This window comes from Microcaecilia unicolor, chromosome 1 (assembly GCF_901765095.1).
Source record: "Microcaecilia unicolor chromosome 1, aMicUni1.1, whole genome shotgun sequence".
Taxonomy (NCBI): domain Eukaryota; kingdom Metazoa; phylum Chordata; class Amphibia; order Gymnophiona; family Siphonopidae; genus Microcaecilia; species Microcaecilia unicolor.
In genome coordinates, this window is record NC_044031.1 from 158,692,557 (window position 1) to 158,714,523 (window position 21,967).

A 21,967-nucleotide genomic window follows, 5' to 3' on the forward strand; every position below is an offset into this window, starting at 1 on the left:
AAATTGCTAGGGGTGGAGGGAGGAGGTGGCCCCAATATGCTAATGAGGTATTGATAACTCTACTTCTGAAGCAAGGCAAACCGTATAAAGATCCAGGCTCCTATAGGTCAATTTCACTAACATTGATGTTAAGCTGTTCTCTCATATCTTGGCAGATTGCCTGTCTGAGTTTCTGCCATCTGTGGTGGGGGAGGATAATACTGGGTTAGTGGTAGGTCATCAATCAGTCCACAATGTCCATAAAGCATTGCTGGCATTGGCATATTGTCAACATAACAGGGTGCCATCTTAGCTAGCTAATCTTGATGCCTCTAAAGTGTTTGATCGAGTAAACTGATCCTTTTTGTTTAGCACCATGGAATATGTAGGGATAATGGGGAGGTACAACCAAGCAGTGAAATCTTTGAATGCCAACCCCACTGCCTCCCTACTAGAGAACGGTGTTCATTTTCAGGCCTTCCGCATAGAATGGGGAATATGATAGGGATGCACCCTGTACACCTTGCCATTTGCTCTCTCTCTGGAGCCACTCCTTGGCACTTTATGAGGGGCTGGAGATATGGAGGGCTTAACTGTGGGGTCTTTTACTCTGAAAAATCTGGTGTTTGCGGATGATTTATTGCTCATCCTCACTGATCCCCAACAGTCGGCTATAGAGTTGATGGAGGAGTATGGATTTTTGTCAGGATTCCAGTTAAACCTGAATAAATCCTATGCTCTTCCAGTAAAACAATCTGCTCAGGGAAGAGGGCAGTGGCCTTCATTGGGACATTTGGGATCTGAGGGACGTTTTAATACCACCCCTTACCATCAAAGAGGGGCATAATCGAATGGCGGTGGCCATCTATATGGCCGGTGCCGCAAAGGGCGGTCCCAAACTGTATTATCAAAAAAGATGGTCGGTCATCTTTTGTTTCCATAAAACGATTGGGGCCGGCCAAATGTCAGAGATGGCCGGGTTTGAGATGGCCGACATCGGTTTTCGCTGATAATGGAAACCGATGCCGGCCATCTCAAACCCGGCCAAATCCAAGGTATTTGGTCGTGGGAGGGTCCAACATTTGTAGTGCACTGGTCCCCCTCACATGCCAGTACACCAACCTGGCACCCTAGGGGGTACTGCAGTGGACTTACAAAATTGCTCCCAGGTGCATACCGCCCTTACCTTGTATGCTGAGCCCCCCAAACCACCCCCAAAACCCACTCCCCACAACTGTACACCACTACCATAGCCCTTATGGGTGAAGCGGGCACTTTCATGTGGGTACAGTGGGTTTGGGGGGGGGGGGGTTTGAAGGGCTCCCATTTACCACCACAAGTGTAACAGGTAGGGGGGATGGGCCTGGGTCCACCTGCCTGAAGTGCACTGCACCCACTAAAAACTGCTCCAGGGACCTACATACTGCTGTCATGGAGCTGGGTATGACATTTTAGGCTAGCATAGAGGCTGGCAAAAAAAATGTTTTTTATTTTTATTTTTTGGGTGGGAGGGGGTTGGTGACCACTGGGGGAGTAAGGGGAGGTCATCCCCAATTCCCTCCGGTGGTCATCTGCTCAGTTGGGGCACTTTTTTGAGGCTTGGTCCTAAAAATAAATGGACCAAGTGAAGCCGGCGAAATGCTCGTCACAGCCGGCTTGCTTTTTTCCGTTATCGGCCGAAGCCGGTCATCTCGTAACCACGCCCCCATCCCGCCTTCCATACCCTGCCAAAACTCCCCCCTAAACTTTGGCCGGCCCTGCGACGGAAAGCAGTTGAAGCCGGTGAAAATCGGCTTTCAATTATACCGATTTCGCCGGCTTCAGGAGATGACCGGCCATCTCCCGATTTGTTTCAGAAGATGGCCGGCCTTCTTGTTCAAAAATAAGCAGGATAGTGACAGAGTTCCAGACCTTGAATAGGACACTGGTCTTCTTGCTTTCCATGATGGTGGAATTCTAAGTGGCTCATTTTCAAAGCACTTAGATGTAAAAAGTTCCATAGGTTACCATCAGTCTCATTTTCAAAAAAGAAAAACGTCCAAAAAGTGACATAAATCTACATTTGTATGTTTATTTCACAAAGACATCCAAATCAATATTTTGAAAACCTATTTTTAGACGTCTTTCTCTGAATTCCGTCAGAAGGACGTCTAAATCTCAAGGGGGCATGCCAGGAGTGTGTTCAAGGTGGGACTTGGGTGTTCCTAAGACTTTGACGTCTTTCAGCCATAATGGAACAAAACAAAAACGTCCAAGACTAAATCTTAGATGTTTTGAGCTAGACCTGTTTTTATAAATAATAGCTGCAGTAGCAATTGAACCCACTTTCCCAGGATCAAGGTCTGCTGCACTAGCCACTAGGCTACTCCTCTACTCCACATGAAAGGTGCCCCCAAATGACCACCGGAGGGAATTGGGGATCACCTCCCCTTACTCCCCCAAAATCACAAAACATTTTTCCAAACAGCATTTTCAAAAGGAAAAGATAGACTTTTTTTTTTGTAGAAAATGACCTTTCATGTTCTGATTTTAGACATTTTACAAAAAACATCCAAATTCAGACTTAGATGTCATATCCAAAAATGCCCCTTCTGCATTTGACTTGCCTAAAGTTACAAGGAGCAGCAGTGGGAATTGAACCCATGTTGCCAGGATCAAAGTCCGCTGCACTAAACATTAAGCCACTCCTCCTCTGTTTTGGACCTCTTGCATTTGGATGTCTTTTGTTTGAAAATGGACCAAAAAAAAAGGACGTCCAAATCGCAAGACGTCCATAGCATTTTCAAACACAAAAGATAGACATCTATCTTTTTTGAAAATGACCTTTCCTGTTCAGAATTTGGACATTTTTGTAAAATGTCCAAATTCTGATTTACACGTTCTATTGAAAATGCCCCTCCATGCAACTTTGTAACTCTTTGAAAATACACCAAGCAACTTTGTAAGTCTAAGTGCTTTGAAAATACAGCTCCAAGTGCCACTGGCTACCCCTTTATCTGACACTTCTGAGCCTTTGTGCTTCCCACACTTCTTCACTCTACCTTGCACCTACCCCCATATCTGTCACCAGGAATATGTTGAACCCTTGGTCTTTTTAAATTTTTATTTTTCAATTTTAATAAAATAAGACTCAATGAGCAAATCAAGGAACAGCAAAAATCCTAAAGGGCCCTTTTACTAAATAGTGGCCTGCGCTACTACTAGCATGAAGTTTCCTGTGTGGTCAGGCCATTTTTAGCATGGCTGGAAAATGGCCAAGTTTTACATTTACTTCATTACTGGCCGCATGCTGATTTCCCAATTAGCATGTGGCCATTAGCACATGAATCCTTACTGTATAGTGCTGGGCATACCTACTCTCCGCCCCCAAACATGCCTCCAGTGCTAAAAAATATTTTCTGTTTTTTAGCACATGGGAAGCAAGCACCAATCCCCAAACTACCATGGGATGCCTCAATGTGCCCCACAGTTGAGGTTTTTAACCACACATTAGTGCTTACTGAAGCTTAGTAAAAGGATCTCTAAGTAACCAGACAGTAAGCCCCTCCCCCCAACAACCCTTCCCTCCCAAGCACTATTAGGTGAGTTAGGCTTCCATCTCTAAGTTACACTAATATTAAAAGGAAACAATTAAAACAATCCAACAGAAATATCCTCTGCTTTAGTGAAAAGGGTGTTTTCAATATGAAATGCAGGACTGAAATTATTAGCGGAACAAAGAAAGATAATACAGCTATTGCTGTCCCAGTCTCTGCAGTCTGCGGCTAATTTAACCATGAATAGCATCAGGAATTCCTGTGGTTCATGAAATTAAAGCTACTTCTGGATAAGTGGCCACTTGTATAGACATAGATATACATTTTTTCCCATTACTGTTCAAGCTTTGATTGCAAGGAAATATCATCATACTTTTACAGGGGTGACACATACTTTAACTCCTCATCTCTGTAAACAACCAATGATGAAGTCTGAAGTACAGTGCAATATAATGATTGCTAAACCTTTGATTGCACTTGGCAAGCAGAAAGCAAGTGACTCATCAAAGCATTACGTATCATAGCCCCACAGTCTATATTTAACGGAGTTGAGTCTAGTTCAGCCTCTTTTGTGCCCAGGCAGCACACTCCATCAGAAGCAGTCCATTCAGCTCATTCCAGATCAGGTTAGTATTCTATTTCAAGAGAGTTAATCTGCTTTATTTAAAGGGGCTCAGGAATAGCTTATAATGCCAGGCAGCAGTGGAATTTTAAGAGTGCTAATGGTCGCCAGATATTGGGCATGGTCCTGTTTGATAAGGTCAGTTCTGAAACAGGCTACATGCTTACATAGATAGACATTTGTATTTTGCTTATGAATTTTAGTGTGAACGCAAGAAACTAATCAATGCGTTATCCTGACATAGTTTTCCAAAGTCAATAATTCAGGGAAAGAAGTCATATTAATGTGTCTATTACTAAATACTGGAGTAGCAATCTTTTACTAAGAGATGCCTGTATATGAAACTAGGATAATATAACTTAAAGACCATTTCATACTGGAGAAAATGTTCACTTTCTTGTAAAAGACTATCTAAAATTGATCTATTTCCAATTCCATGCTATAGTATAACGATCAAAATTTCTAAACGACAGTAGAAGTGCTATGGTTTTATTAAGGCTTGACAATAGCTCTATAGCTAACTTATGTCCTGTGGCTTGGTTCTCTGCTCCACAGCTCATCAGTGGTTTTTCAAAAACACCTATTATAAGTAAATAACATTAACTGATGTTTATAGAAGAATATCTGTAATAACTAGGCTTTGTAAGTGCTCAACCAAGTAAGCTAGTAGGAAAAGAGCTGGCAGCCCAATGGAAAAAAAAAACTCAGCCTGATATTCAAGATATAGCATGTGAGATAGTCCTATTTAATCACTGTGTTTCAAAAAAAATGGTTTGCAGCAGCAGAAGAGAGGCCAAAGTACACACAACAATAGGAATACAAACAAGCACCAACGTCCTTTTTACATTTACTGAATGTTATTCTCATATTATTTTCTATTTCTATGCATTTTTGCTCTTTTGATTAGACCCCTGATGCAGGCATTTGACACTGAAACACGGCCTGTGTCAGGTCTACCAATAAAGGCTGCATGACTATCCCATGCTTAGACGGCCCTTGGTGCATTTTTGTATTAATTCAGAAAAATAGTTTAACGTGTACAGTCCAATTAAATTAGTTTGTGTCAAACAAAATTCCAAAAGTTCTGTTGCATTTAAGATGTATTGTGTGTGTGCTCACATGGGGCTGCATTCTGGATCCCAGATAAATGCTCTAACCATTAGGCTACTCCTCTGTCCCATACTGCAACCTATTTTTCATCATTTATTTAAGTTACAGTTGTACCCCGCACTTTCCCACTCATGGCAGGCTCAATGTGGCTTACATATACAGGTACTTATTTGTACCTGGGGCAATGGAGGGTTAAGTGACTTGCCCAGAGTCACAGGGAGCTGTGCCTGAAGTGGGAATTGAACTCAGTTCCCCAAGACCAGAGTCCACCACCCTAACCACTAGGCCACTCCAATATAACATACTACTACTATTTAACATTTCTAAAGCGCTGCCAGGGTTACGCAGCGCTGTACAATTTTAACACAGAAGGACAATCCCTTCTCAAAGAGCTTATAATCTAATGGACAAGTGTAGAGTCATTCAAGTAGGGGTAGTCAATTTGGGGCATTCACGATTACATACAACAACAAAACCAAATGCATTACATATAGATAAATGTGACAATTTAATTATAAATATAAAAATCTAATCTCTAGGAGATGCTGATGTTTTGATGTAATGATCAAAAGGAGCCCAATGCTTCTTAAAAGTAGGCAATTGATGAAATTTAAAAGCTGCAGATTCTTCATAGTTTCTAATAATACAAAGATGACTCCACCATTCACAAAAGTTCAAATGCAAATTATTTGTCCAATGAAATACTATAAGATGAGTAGCTAGAGCTATCATTATATCAAAATGTTTTTGATATTGATCCTTAAGTGTAAGTTTAGGTGTTGAAGAACAAAGTATTATCACATCATATGTCAAACCAACAGGCAAGGAGAAGGGAATTATTGCACATATTCTTTTCCATATTAATTTCAAGTAGGTGGACAACATTCAAAGAGTAGATGCTTCAGGTGACCAACAGGAGTAGAATGAGACCAACATTTTGGAGGAGATGTTGATCTGGTTAGTTTAGATATGTTATGATTTGATGTAACTATATTTTGGTAAGTGACATGGTTGATCAGGAAAGGTTTGCCTTTTTGCAAATGGCACCAAAATCTGTAAGAGAATAAATATTCTGGAAGGCGTGGGAAAACATGAGGAAGGATCTAGCAAAGCTTTAGGAATCATATAGATTATAGCAGTTAAGTTCTATTGCTGAAAAGTGCAGGTTTGTGCATTTGGTCTGCAAAAGCCCAAGGGAGCAGTACAGTCTAAGGGATAAATTTCTACGCAGAAAAAGAGCAGGACCTGGGTGATCATATCTGATGCTCTCGAGGTGACCATGCAGGTAGATAAGGCAATGGCAAAAGCCAAAAGGATGGAAGATGCAGAAGCAAACACGATGCGAGATGAATGACAACCTTTATTGTAAAATGCAGGTAAAAAGGTGCCCGACACAGCCGTGTTTTGCCCTGCTGGGTAGCTTCAGGGGAGATACAATACCTCAAGGAGTAATCCTGTGACTTTCTTCAAGGTGGAAAACCTGGGGTAGGGTACTACCAACACCCAGGGAAACAGAACATTCCAATACAGTCGGTACTGCTTGAGAAAGCAATGTGGATGCAACCTGAGTTATAGCCTGTGGAGGCCTAGGAGATCTTGAAGACTTCAAAGGCTCACAATGAAAAATGAGCTGGAGAGGAGCGCGGTTACTACAGCATGAATGCTTCCCGTACATCAAGGACGTCGATGTAGGGGAGGTATGGACAGAGTGCCTTGAGGGAGAACAATGGCGATGATTCATAGGGTTTTTTTTTTTAATGCTGCAGATCCCTCAACGTGCACAGCACCAACAAAAACGTAGAGTCTTTATGGGTACATGGTACTGAGTCTAATGTTGGACCTTCTTGATGCTGTGTTGTGCACTCGATGCCGATGCAGGTTCCACATTGACTACCAAATCCCCTACCATTCTCAATGCAGATTCTAATGTTGTTGAAGAACCACAAAGGTTTTCTTGCTGGACTCTGCAGGCTTTAAGGGTTCTCAATTGCATACGCAAGCAGAGCCTGTACTGTATGCCCTGGTGCTCTTGACCTAAGCACTGAACACACCATCTCTCGCCATGTCTGCTTCTGTATCTTCCATTCTACTGGGACTAATGGACTACTTGCCCACTTGCTTTTTAGGGCCATCCAAAAGCCAAAAGTATGCCAAGTGCAAATTTAGAGGAATAGCCAGCAGGAAAATTGCAGTGATGGTGCCTCTGTATACATGCCTGTGAGACTTATTTAGAGTACCATGTACAATTCTGGAGGCCACTCCTTCAAAAGGATATAAATCAAACGGAGTCAGTGCAAAGTGCGGCTATTAAAACAGTCAATGATTTTCATCATAAAGCATAAGCAGACATCCTGGAGGACAATGCACCACCACAAAACATCCAAACAAAATGAAGGAAAATAAAAATAACATAACACAAACAAATGTGTTTATGGAACTATATAAGGAACCATCAGACTAAAGTGTATTAATACATAATATATAAGCTGAAACAAACAATATAAGATATATAAACTGAAGCCCAAATTTCTCAATCATCAGTTCCAGTATTTTAAAGATGGATCTATCTGTCACAAAACCCCAAATTCTAAAAATGGCAGGTAACTTGGGCATGCCATGGAAAAGGGTCAGTTACACGCATAACTTAGGGGTCCTTTTACTAAGATGCACTGAAAAATAGCTTGCGTAATGTAGGCATGGGTTTTGGGCATGCACAGAACCATTTTTCAGTGCACCTGTAAAAAAGCCCTCTTTTTTTTTGCCAAAAATGGACATGCGGCAAAATCAAAATTGGCCCGTATCCATCTTGGGTCTGAGACCTTACTGCCAGCCATAATCCTAGCGGTAAAGAATTTGGGCGGTAATGACCTACGCGCGTCACCCGATCTTAATTTAGGCACTTTCTTACAATTCTGGTTTGCATTATATAAGATACCGTGCAAACAATTTTTTATATGGACTTTTTTATTCCACCAATTGACAGCTCTTTGCTGCTTTACCTTAATTATGGCACTCTTTCATCAGGATATTTTTATCTTTTACATTCACTATATTTAGCTTTACACATTTTCACTTATTGTCTGATTCACATAAGAATATTCACAGTATAATTATTTTGGCACTATCAATATTACTTCAAGGTCACTTAATTCTTAGGGGATCTTTTACTAAAAGTTAGCTCGAGTTATCTGCAGTAGGTCCCATTTTATTCCAATGGGCCTTGCTGCAGATAACTCAAGCTAATCTTTAGTAAAAGACCCCCTTAAGTTCTGTGGCAAGTTATCTCCATGGTCTCCTCTGCAAGGGGATTCAGAAATGTGATCAATGACAAACAATACTAGTTGTTAAAATTGATAATTGCGCTCAGAACAATGAGTAACCATAGATGCAGCCATCAGCCACAATGTTCAGACACCCAGACTTTGAAACCTCTAGAGGTTCATGCCATATGAATACTTTGGCAAGGAAAATTAATAATATAAGCTACAAAAGTAGATGAGCATGATGTATTGTTGCTCAATTTATAAATTGTCATTGAAGGGGATAACACCATTCAATTAAGTCAATGTCTGGACACAAAGGGGTCTTTTTACTAAGCTGTGACAGGCTCTATGTGCGTGCAGCACATGCCCAAATGAGGCTACTGCAAGGCTAGCGTGCCCTCCTGGCACACGCCCATAATGTGTGGATGAATTATTTATTTATTTCCTCCTAAGTGCGCCGGTTCTGGCGATAATCGGCACTTGGCGCGTGCCGACCGGTCACCACACATGTAGCATGTGAGCCTTTAATTCTAGATCAATGGGTGGCATTAAGGGCTCAGGCCAGTTTTGGGCACACACTGGTTTCATTTTTACCGCAGGCCCTTTTCTCGTCCCATTAAAAAAGCCCATTTTTTGTAGATAAGTTAAAAACTGGCCCGGTGCACACCCAATACACGCGCCTACACTACTGCAGGTCACTTTTTACCGGGGCTCAGTAAAAGGACCCCAAAATCTGCACCTGCCACAAGCATGATGACAGCATTCAGAAGAAACAGTGTAGGAACTAGAAAAGAAAACAGTGAATGCATAGTCATATCTCTTTTGTTTCTCCAGCATAAAAAAAACAATGCAAGGGCTAGAATGGAAAACCGGATGGAGTTCCAAAATGTACTAGTATGATTTAATCTTGGCAGCAATCTTTGAAGTTAAATCAGAGAAACTATGAACACACACATGGCCCGGAGATGAATACCCTGGTGATCCTGTAGTAACAAATCCTATTTAGCATATAGAGCTAAAGAAAACAAGTTAAATCCTGTTGAAAAGTCGGTCAGCCAAAATCTTTGACTGAAGTGAAAACTCCTGTATTGTCAAGCAAATATGCTGTGAATAAAAAGAATAAGGGTGATGATTTGAATAACAAGTTTTTCCTTACTCCACAAATTTATTGTGTACTGTGGTAATGAAGCCATGGTGACATGTGGAGTGGAATTTTAGAAAATACATCCAAATCAGAAATTAGACATCCAAGTCAGGACATCTAAAGTTTCACTAATATCTTAGAACATGATCTACTGACATTGAACTTGTTCTAAAATATACGGAAAAATAAATATTTATGTGCCAATAATGTGCAGCATGAATATCCATTTTAGAAAGAGACATCTAAAGTATCAATGGGTCAACACAAGAATGAAAAAAACATTTCAGTGGCAGCATATGAATGTGTATATTATGAAATGGCAACACAGATGTTTATGTACTGGGCATAAATAGTTATGTCAGCCATTTTAGAAATATAGACATCTATTTCTCCTGAAGTTGTCACAGAGCCCATCAAATAGAATTGATCAGATCATAGTCTCCACAGTCAAATGCCTATCTGATCTGGACAAAATTCAAAGCTTACCATTCAATTTGTCTCTTCATATGTCACTTTGGTATCATCCACATATTTTAATAAATAAAGCTCCATTGTTTTGGAAAGAATGGATAGATAAATGAGTATTCTGTGTTTCCGATATTGTAAATGTAGATAATAGATTTTGGTATTTTTCTGAGTTGACATCCAAATTTTCTCTGCCTCAATCCAAGTACTTTCAATGGCTACAACTTCAACATAGCATGAAAACACTTATTAAGGGAACAGCATTGTCACCTTAATTGCCTTCCTTGTACTCTAATGCATCTGCAATGGTATTAAAGGGTCATACGGCATCCTCCATATATAAAATCTTTGTTAATGTAACATATAATTTTAACACTGTTCTTCAAAATAACTGGCAGCAAGATACTGGTTGTGTACTAAGTGAAGAAAGATGGTCTCGCTTCTTGTCAAAAGTGATGAAACCTCTTTCTTCCGCATCAGTATTGCAATCTATGTTCTTTATGTATCATGAAACAAATTGGACCCCTAGGAAACTTACTGCTGCGGTTCTGACTTCCTCAGACAAGTGCTGGCATTGTTCACAGCAAGTGGGCACGCTCCTTCATATGATGTATGAATGTCAAATGGTTCCCAAATTTTGGAAAGAAGTTTGGAGCATCATACAAAGGATTTTGCATATTAAGGACGACCTGTCTTATTCCATCATAATATTTAAGTCTGCTTCTAAATCTTTTGACTTGTCAATGTCACAAATGAAGTTGATGGACATTCTCCTTACCATTGCTGTAAGGCACATACTACAGAACTGGAAATCTGCACAACTGTTGAATATTCATTTTTGGTGGAATACAGTTCTGCAGCACCAGAAATATGAGTTTGCCATGGCAGAGAAGTCTTGAGCGACAGTCTAAAAAAAAATAAGGTTGGTCTTCTCTAGAAAACTACCTCCAATCTATTCAGACCTAACCTCAGCTCACCGCAAAGGACTTATATAGTGGACACCTAGCTAATGGGGTTTTTTTTTGTTCCCTACCCCTGCCTACTATTGTATTTGTGATACCTGGAAAACTAATAAAATATTTTGAAAAAAAAAAGAAATACAAAATGAATATCTATTTTTGGGTGCACTCTAGTAACATCCAAATAACACCCAGACCATACTTCCTTGCAATGTGGATGTTCTTCAGTTTTTAGACATCCATATGCCAACTTTGTAATATCAGAATTTAGATGTCTATAATAGATGTCTTTGTGCCAGTTTAGAAATGTCCAAAATGGGAATGACATTTCTAAAAATAAACACTTTACTGAACAACGCATCAAAAAAAAAATAGAATGCAAATCACTTGCCCAATAAAATTTAAATGATGATCCAATGTATTAATCCACATCAAAATTCTTGTAAACATTGATATGAAAATGTTCAAATAAAAAAAATGCCATCAATGTAACCATTCTAAACACAAGGGGAAAGAATATGAAAATAGCTGCTCAAACTGAGAAACTCATAAATTGGCCACACAAGAGGCCATGGCTGTGCCCAATGCAATTCCATGTAACTGTAAATAAAAATTATCACTAAATAAAAATTAATTGTGGTACATGACCAACTCTATGAAAAATTCAATAGGAATGTGGCTGGGTTGAGACTGTTGATTCAAACCAACACAAACAACATCCAAAGCTGCTTGCTGCGGAATGTAAGAATACAAAGATTGCAGATCCATGGTAACCAGAATCATAGAACATGAAACGGACAGAATTATTCTGACAAACTAAGCGGTGTCCTTAAGCCTAGATGAAGACAGAAAAGGCTGGAAGAAATTATCAACAAATTGAGAATGGGATTCCAGGTGGGGCTTGTAAAAATGTATGGGGTCAATATTGAAAGCAATTTAACCAGCCAGAAATGGTGTTTGGCTGGTTAAATTGCCTGTTTGAGGCTAACCGATCATATTCTGTGGCACTTAATTGGTTATTGCTCAACGAAAAACTGGGGGTGAAGTCAGCACTTGACCAGTTAATTAAAGAAAACTCAGATGTATCTAGAAATTCTGAGCCTATTATGTGGTGGTGGTAGGTCACTATCATGATTCTAAATACTATGGAGTAACCCATCTCTCCAGGGAGATGTCATGGTGCAAAACCCGGACCCGAAATGGTACAGGTAATAGAGAACTGTTGAGTAGAACTCAGAATAACAGCATAAATATGACCACATAAAAGCCAGTTCTATGCAGTAAGCCGTAGCTGGTTAAGTGATGAAAATCACACTTGCTGGAGGGTTCTCTCTCATATATGGGTCAGGGCCTAGGAGGCTGAGACCAACAAAGCTAGGAGATTCCATATATATTTTTCTAGCTTTCCCTCCAGGATTGACACTTCTCCTGTCTTTAGAGTTCTCACTGTAACGCCCCTGACTAGGGCGCTTCTGGGTCCGGGGTCCGAGAGGGCTGGAGCCCCTGTAACGGGCATACTCTGTCAAACTCTCACTCGCTCACTCACTTGGTGCGTGTTGCCTTCAACTGGGGAAAGAAGGGTTATCTGGTGGGATTACTCTCTTTTTCCCAGGAACCCACAAGTCAAGGTCCAAAACTCCTGTGTGAAGCAAGGCTGGAAGTTAAAACACACTGTCTAGTCCAAAATAACCATTCCATAGGCGACAGCTTAAAATATAAACAGTTTTAACTTGAAACCACAGGAATATTCTAACTGCATAAACTCTCTATCACTTATTTAAAGATTGCACCAAGTGATATGATTGCACCAAGTGGTAGCCAGTTAGATAGCTGCAGGATTTGGGGGAAGATGTGGAGGAGTATTTTTGATATTGAGTCTGAATCCAACTTTGGATATTTTCCTGATAACATCCAAAAATCAAGTGGTGAACATGGGCATTTTCGAACCTGAAAAACCACTTTGTGTTTCGAAAATGGCCATTTCCTAGATGGTTTGTGCTTGGTGTGTCTTTTTGGATCATTTTTGAAAAACAAATATCCAAGTGAAAAATGCATAAAATCAAGCCATTGGGGTGGAGGAGAAGCCAGCATTCTTAGTAGACTGACCACAAAGACATTCCAGCAGAGCAGTGGGGCACCCTTAGGGGGCACTGCAGTGGACTTCATATAAAAGCTCCCAGGTATACATCACACCATTACCCCCTTATACTGTATGGGGAGCACTCCAAAACCCACCAAAAACTTACTGTACCCAACTATACACCGCTACAATAGCCCTTATGGCTGCAGGTGTCACCTATATGTGGGTAAGTAGGGGGGGGATGAAACTTTTCGCCACAAGTATAAGAGTTTGAATGGATTGTGGGCCTGGGTCCTCTTTTTCACAGTGCACTCCACCGACCACTAGGCTATACCAGAGACCTGCTTGTTGCACTAATAGGACTGGCCATAACATCTGAAGAAGTCATAGAGGCTGGTATGTACTGTTCCATTCACATCTTTGGGGGGTGAGAGGGGGTCAGTGACCACTGGGAGTAAGGGAGTATCATTCTTTTGTTCCTCCAGTGGTCATCTTGTCATTTAGGACACTTTTTGTGGCTTAGTTGTTATTAAAATCGGTCTAGACCAAAACATAAAACTTTTAGCCCTGGATGTTTTTGTTTTGTTCCATTATAACAGAAAAATAAATAAAGCTCACCCTTAACATGTCCTGACATGCCCCCTTGTGATTTGGATACACTGTAGACAAACAGCATAGGGAAATGTCTAAAAAAAATGTGTTTTGAAAATAGCTGGACATTTTTGCAAGAAAAATGTCCATCTGCTGGTTTATGCCACTTTTTGGATGTTTTTCTCATTTAAAATGAGCCCCATAGTATTAGAACCTCTCTGTGGTAAAAAGAAGTATTTGCAAGCAATTTTGTGATGCATTGATGGTGTTTAATTAGTGATTTTATTGTTCTTATTGGGTCCGATAATAACTCAGCGGGAGGTATCCCCCATAAGTGCCACGGTTGATGCTGACCCTGGATAGTCAATGTCGGGCCGTTTGTGGTGATCTGCATTGAATATTCTTTTTTTGACCGCTGGAACTTAACCAGTTAAGCTGATATTCAGCGCTAACTGGTTAAGTTCCTAGAGAATACACTTAATGAGTTGTGCCCGTATATCTCAATTTATTCCAATTAGTGCTGAGAATTGCTTGTTGACATCCAATTAACAGCGCTGATTAGCTTGTTAACTAATTGTTATGCGCATTGTTATGGATTACGCTTTTCCACATGGAAATTAAGAAGTGAAATATAGAATCCAGGGTTAGGTGCTAACCACAAATATTCAGCACAGATAACTGGGTATCTCCCACTGAATATTAGTGGTAAGCCAACGAAGCACTATTTAACCAGCTAAGAGCCGTTCCTAGATGATTAAATAGTGCTGAATATCTGTGGGATTGTATATAATCCAGGATTTCCCCTGCAAACATGGAATATATGCTTTAAATATTGATTGCTTATGCCTTTTATTGCTATTCTAATATTAATTACGATCTCTTTAAATGACACTAGTCTCCATTGATTTTCTTTTTATTCCTGTCTGTAGTATAAATACAAAAATGTTTATGCATTTTTATTGGCTCCTCCAGCAAAATCCAAAGTGTACATAATCTGCTCATGTTAGTCCAATGGTTGTTATACAGTATATACACCAGGGACATTAATAGATAGTAGGGAGACTCCCAAGGTTGCCATCTGGCATTCAAGCTACAACACCACCCACTCCATGATCTGAATTCTCTTCCATATTACGCTTTACCCAGTGCGGAACTGACAAGCTCTGATAGATTGTACCAGTTGTTTCCAACCTCTGGTTCCCACTTTGCATCTGCTAGGTATGGGAGGGAGGGGGAGGCTGAAAGATAACATCAACAGAACTGTAAAGGGGAAGGTGAAGTACAGACATAGTTGTAAGACACTCACAGGGTGTATTGCCTTTTGATTTTCAATGTGTGTGGATTTAGTTTTCTCAGCAGATGTAATAACAAATTTATAACATTCACCACTGATACAATACATGTACAGTTGTGGGGCACTGAAAACCTAGGGGAACCCATTACTTGTAGTAAGATTACACTAGTCTGAGAAAAAAGAAACCAGGGATTTGAGGACACCATTGAGCTGTATGTGGTCAGTGGGGTTAAATGAGTTAATGTGATACTATCTGAAACCTATAAAGCTAGTTATCTCATATTAATAATTAACTTATGGTAATAATATGATGTACTTAACAGAGTCCTAAGTTTTCCGGTTAAATTAAGGAATGGAAGATGAACTACTAGACAGATTACATGGTAAGACGCTGGCTTACAAATGAGGAAGAACTACCCTGTAAGACACAGTGGCAGTATGCTTTATCATTTAAATTTTGAGGGTAAATGATGACTAGATTTAGTTCACAGCTTTCTCAGTAGTTCAAGGTGAGCTACGTTCAGGTACAGTAAATATTTTCCTCTCCCTGGATGGCATTCAGTGTAAATGGGTGACATTCAGCCCACAACAGTCAGCATTTTGTTTTTAATGCTGATTGCTATGGGCATTTTATACCCAAAAAATCAGCACTAGGCTGAGGCTGAGTATTCGGAAATTGAGAGGCTGTCTTCTACTTATCGGAGTTCTAGCAATATTCAGACCATACCTGGATAAAGTTGGAACAGCTTTGCTATCCTAATTTTATCCATCTAGTTTCCCAGTTAGCAGACTGAAAATCACTGCTGACCGGGTAATTCCTAACTCTGCCCACACTCCACCCCAGACCACCCTGACACTAAATGGGTATAGCCAAGGTAGCCATAACAGCTTTTCAGTGGCACTCTCTGGTTAAATGTCATAAGAACATAAGGATAGCCATACTGGGTCAGACTAATGGTCCATCTAGCCCAGTATCCTGCTTCCAACAGTGGCCAATCCAGGTCACAAGTACCTGGCAGAAACCCAAATAGTAGCAACATTCAATGCTACCAATACCAGGGCAAGCAGTGGCTTCCCCTATGTCTATCCCAATAGAAGACTATGGACATTTTCTCCAGAAATTTGTCCAACCCGTTTTTAAACCCAGACATGCTAACCAATGTTGTCACATCCTCCAGTAACAAGTTTCAGAGCTTAACTATTCTTTGAGTGAAAAAAATATTTTCTCCTATTTGTTTTAAAAGTATTTCCGTGTAATTTCATCGAGTCTCCCCCCTGGTCTTCATACTTTTAGAATATCTGGGCAGAAACCAGTCAGCATGAATTAATCAGGTAGGAGCACTTTCTACCCCATTAACTCATTCTGAATATTGACCCCTAAGTTTATACCTGTGGCGAAGGACAGTTAAGTAACTTTCTCAATATCTCAAGAAGGGACAATGAGGTTTGAACCCTGGCTTATTTGCTGCTCAAACCATAAGGCCACTCTTCCTCCATTTCTCAAAATGTTAAGTATAATCTTTAATTTTATATACAAACCCATGACTATAATAATATTTCATCAATCCTACTTAATAGTAAACTGACTAGACCATTGATGAACAAAAGTGGGTTTTAAGCAGAAATTCAAATAATTTGAGCGGTGTGACATTTCTAGCACATTCTCTAACTTTTTGTGACTTACACATTATTGTGATTAAAATGAAAGTGAACTGACAACTGTTCATCATATTTCAGGTGAAGAAATAGGAATCATGGGGAAGGACTCTACCATGGAAATGACTAAAAGAACAAAAGAAGTCTCTTTGGAAAATGATGTGCCTGAGGATGCCATGTATGTAACTTTCATGCATATACTTCCATAAAGTCCCTTCTTGTTTGATTTTTGGCAGAGGAGGAACTGCTAAAAGAAACATAAAAGCTGACCCATGCATTTCTTACTTCATACCAGAAATCTAAGATGGAAATTTAAACATCTAAGGGGCCCTTAATGAAGGGTGTTAAGCCTGTAACACGTTACCCGTTTAAAAATATTTTTTTTTTCTGAGGGGGCATGTCATAGGTGGATAGTGGACATTGGCGGCTACGAAATTAGTAAGCGGTCTTGAATGCAAAAATTATAGGGACAGACTTATGAACCTCAACATGTATATACTGGAAGAGAGGAGGGAGAGAGGAGACATGATAGAAACATTTAAATATCTCAAGGGCATTTATGTACAGGAAGAGAGCCTTTTTCAAATGAAGGAGAGCTCTGGAATGAGGGGTCATATGACAAAGTTAAGAGGGAATAGGCTTAGGAGTAACCTAAGGAAGTATTATTTCACAGAACGGGTGGTGGAATGGCCTCCCGGTGGAGGTGGTGGAGTCAAGGACTGTTCCAGAATTTAAAAAGGCATGGGATAAGCATGTGAGATCGCTTAGGAACAGGTAGATTTGGGGGTTACAGAGGATGGGAAGACTGGATGGATCATATGGCCTTTATCTGCTGTCATGGTTCTATGTTTCTATTCCTGCTTTATCCAGCTATCCTATTATGATTAGTTTGTGCTAACTGGATAACGCAGACTTAACACTTAACCTAAATAGGGCCAAATTGTATAAATGGCACTGAAAAACCACACGATTAGTATGATTTTATAAACTACACCTAAAGTTATGCGTAGTTTATAGAATACGTTCATGCCCCATTCTTGCAAATAAAATTTAGGCGCACCCATTTAGGCCACCTAAAACCATGCCTAAATATTTGCACCTAAGTTAGCGCAGATTGGGTGTATTCCATAACAGTGCACAAAGTTTTTTGAAATACCATCAACCTGTCCATTCCATGCCCATGGCCACACCCCCTTTTGACTGTGTACATGAGAATTTACGCACACCATGTTATAGAATATGCCTAAAAAGTTGTGTTCATAATAGTGCCGCTAATTGGTTGTTGACATCCGGTCTCCAATCTTGCGGATATGCAGGTACGGGGAAAATATAAGGAACACTGAGAAGTATAAAGTACAGTAACAAGGATGTGTTTCTCACAGAACTGCTGAAGGACGTCCCTGTTACAGGGCCGCTGTTTTTAGGTCGGCCTAGTAAGATGGACATCCTTCGGCAGTTCTGTGAGAAACGCGTCCTTGTTACTGTACTAAGGACATCTTTGCAGTATTTTTCCTACCCTTTGGGTGTCCCTGATTTGGGCATTTTCAACTGCGATAATGGAATGGCTAAGGACATCCATAGTAGTTTTCCATTATACCTACCTGATTTTGGCCGACTTCGTGAGGGCGTCCTCATTCAGACTTGGATGACCTTTTGAAAATGCCCCTCATATTGGGAACTCTAAAACATCACCCTACTTTCAAAAAGCGCCTCAAGACCTTTCTATTTGGCAAAACATACGCATCACTCCCGACAGGCATCTCTACCTTCTGATCTGTCTTACCCCGGTGTCACATTACTCAGCGCTGCTCTTTCTCTTTTATTTTACCTCGCTTTGCCTTTTCCCCATTATACTTCTAGGTCATTAATTGTTTGACCCCTGACATGCTGTGTTTTTATGTAGATTGTTGTAAGCCACATTGGGCCTGCCCATGGGTGGGAAATTGTGGGATATAAATGCTGTAAATAAATAAACTCTAAAACATGAAAGTCACATGTTAGCTATGAAGTATTTTTACCTTAATTATATGTGATTTTGCAAATACATGATTATAGTTCAATTGGCAAGCTTCGGTTTTTGATTGTTCTTGCTAGCAGCAAAGCACTGATTCCGGGGGCCCTTTTACCAGACCATGGCAAAATCTGGGCTTAGTGAATACCAGCATCAGACTTTCCAATGCACTCTGCCCAGATTTAAGATGGTAGTATCAGTGGCGTAGCCAAGGGTGGGCTTGGGTGGGCCCAGGCCCACCCACTTTGAGCTCAGGCCCACCAGTAGCAGCACACCTATGATGTGGCTGGCAGAGATTCCCAAGATGAAAACTCCCAACAACTGTCCCTCCTGTATACTTTATAAATAGCAGATCTTTGCCTACAGGAAGCAGCGACTGATACATACTGCTTACACTGGCCCCACAGCCTTCCCTCTGACGTATTCCCGCCTATGCGGAAACAGGAAGCTGCATCAGTGGGAAGGATGCGGGGTCTACATGAGTAGTGTGTATTAGTTGCTCCTCACTGAAAATCTGAAATGTAAAAGGTGTGCAGGAGAGGAGGGATATTTGAGAGACCATATGGCATGCAGGTGAGAGGAGAGACCAAATCACCTATGGGATGGGGTGGGGTTCTTCTGCCCACCCATCTTGGGCCCAGGCCCACCCAAAATTGGGTGTCTGGCTACGCCCCTGGCGCAGTATATTAAGGATTTTTCCAATTTGTTTTTAGCAAGCCCTGTGCTAATTTTTCCATTGGCATGTGAGAGTTACAAAAAATTAATCTGGGAGCACTTACTGCCTCCTATTTAGGATGTGCTAAGTGCTCCTGCTTTAAATCCACATTTAATCTGGATAACACTTCCATCTCCATTCCCAGTCTATGACATGCCCCCTCCTGAAAAATTTTTAAAAATTAAATAATGTACGATTAACACACGGACAGGCAAATTACTGTAATGCACTTTAACCCTTTTTGCAGTAAACAGTCCCCTAGTGATTTGATTTTTAAATATTTTAGTGGAGCTTTTTGGCCCACTATGGGCTATATTCAATGAATGATGCCCAGTTAGGCACTGGGATGATCCATGCTAAATCTATAAAGGGTGCTCTGCACAGAGGGCAAATGGAGGTATTCCGTAACACTGCTCCTAATTTCTGAACATGCCCTGAGGTGCCTATGCCCCTCCCATGGCCACTCCCCCTTTGGATTTGCACGCTATGAAAATGACACATCTTGACTCCATTATATTAGTGGGAGAGGTGAGCGGAAGAGAGTGCAGTAAATTTTATAGGACTGAGCCCTGAAGCAACATGGTTACGCTAAACATGGCCCATGTCGGCGTTTGTCTACCAGTCATGGAGATAAGATACATTGCTCAATTTTGAAGTTTCTTATACTCAATTTTAAGTTTGACAAGTTGCAAGTTTTCGATTAAAGTTTAAGTTATGTGAGAGAGGAACCGACGACAATTGATGTGAAATGTGGAGCTGAGATCCCCACGTGAAACGAGTCACCAGCTGAGGTCTATAGTGTAATGTGCTCCTGTACTTTGAGGTGAGACTGCAGTAATTATTTCATTTAAAACTAGATTGCATTGGTTAAGTGAATAATTAGTGTGCAATATTTACCTCTGCTAAAATGATTGGACTTAAATAAAGTTGAAGCACTATGGAAATTAGACACACATGCTTTAGAGCAGGGCATGTGGCAGATCCACATGTAACTCTTAATTATTGTCAATGAAGGGGCCCTTTTACTAAAGGGTTGCTGCATGACAACCCAGAACTACCACCGGCCCAACGCGGGTGCCGCCGGGTTTGCATAGAAGACCTTACCACCACCTCAATGGGTGGCAGTAAGTGCTCCCCCTGAACTGGCCACATGGCAAGTGCAAACTTACCACACAGCCATTCCTTTTTTTTTCACCTTTTTTCCCGCTGTGGTAAAATGGGACTCTGCACATAGCAAAAACACATGCTACCACTAGCGCAGGGTACCTTTTAATGCAGCTTAGTAAAAGGGTCACTAAGTACTTGTTAACTCAAATAAGCGCACGTCAAATCAACATTACTGCCTGGCGACCACAGGGGCGTTCCCAGTGGTAATCAGCAGTTGGCATATGCTGGACAGTTACTGCATGGGTAACACGTGAGCTCTTACTGATAAGCCAATGGGTGGTGTTAAGGACTCAGGTTGTAAATAGATGTGTGCTGGTTTTAACTTTGCCACTTATCCATTTCCAGGCTCCCAACCCCCCCTTTTTTCCAGACATGGTGGAGAAATAGTCAAGCACACGTCCAATACACACATCCATACTACTACAGGCCACTTTTTGGCGTGCCTTTGTAAAAGGGCCCCTGACTAATTAGTTTCCACGTGGATCTGGGATCCGCACCCAAATTTGGGCAATCCATATAAAATTCAAGAATATATGTTTTTTTCCTCCACTTATATATGACCAATGATTACACTGGTTCAATGGGATTTACACCCCAAGTATTGAAGAAAAGAGTTTGAATGCTAAGGGCTTGCATTTAATATTTCAATGTACTTTTTTTGGTGTTTTCAAAAGAGATTGCTTGGCTGTAAGTCAGATGGCTTAGCAGAATTTTTTTTTTCTGTTTGATTTCAATCACCCCAATATTATTTAGAGACATAGCACATCAGGACATGCTATGGAAATTAAGTTCTTAGATGAACTAAATGACTATTTAATGGAGCAGCTGGTTCAAAAACTGACCAAGCGGCGGCTGTTTTAAATCTAGTGCTTAGTGGAATGCAAAACTTGGTGTGAGAGGTAATGGTGATGGGTTCACTTGATAATAGCGATGATGACATGATCAAATGTGACTTAATAACTGGAGTGAAGACTCTAAGGAAATCTACAGTAGCAGCAGTTAAGTTTTGAAAGGGCTTTTTAAAAAAGCTAAAAGGAGCAGCTGCAAAGGTTAAGAGTTTAAGGGTCCTGTTTACTAAGGTGCGCTAGCATTTTTAGTGCACACTAAAATTTAGCATGTGCTAATTTTAGAGACACCCATATATTCCTATGTGAGTCTCTAGTGTTAGCGCCTGCTAATTTTTAGAGCAAGCTAAAAATGTTAGCACACCTATAGCGTGGCTTAGTAAACAGGGCACTAAATCAGGCATGAGGGTTATTTTAAAAATTGTACAATTTTGGAAGCCTAAACCAGATGTAGTTCACATATTAAAAATGGTGAAAAGAAGACAGCTGGCATAGTTAAAAGGTGAGGTCAAAGAAGAGACCATTAGAAC

General features: G+C 40.6%; 1 protein-coding gene across 2 annotated transcripts in view; it reads left to right on the top strand.

Moving 5' to 3' along the window:
- Positions 1-4,087: 4,087 nt before the first annotated feature.
- LOC115469219 (ATP-binding cassette sub-family B member 5-like) overlaps positions 4,088-21,967 on the top strand; it is a 133,791-nt gene continuing 115,911 nt past the window's right edge. For both annotated transcript variants that reach the window (XM_030201661.1, XM_030201651.1), the window contains exons 1-2: positions 4,088-4,141; positions 16,781-16,877. In XM_030201661.1, coding sequence (XP_030057521.1) covers positions 16,798-16,877 — 80 coding nt within the window. In that variant the 5' untranslated portion in view covers positions 4,088-4,141; positions 16,781-16,797. The remainder of the gene's footprint in view (positions 4,142-16,780; positions 16,878-21,967) is intronic.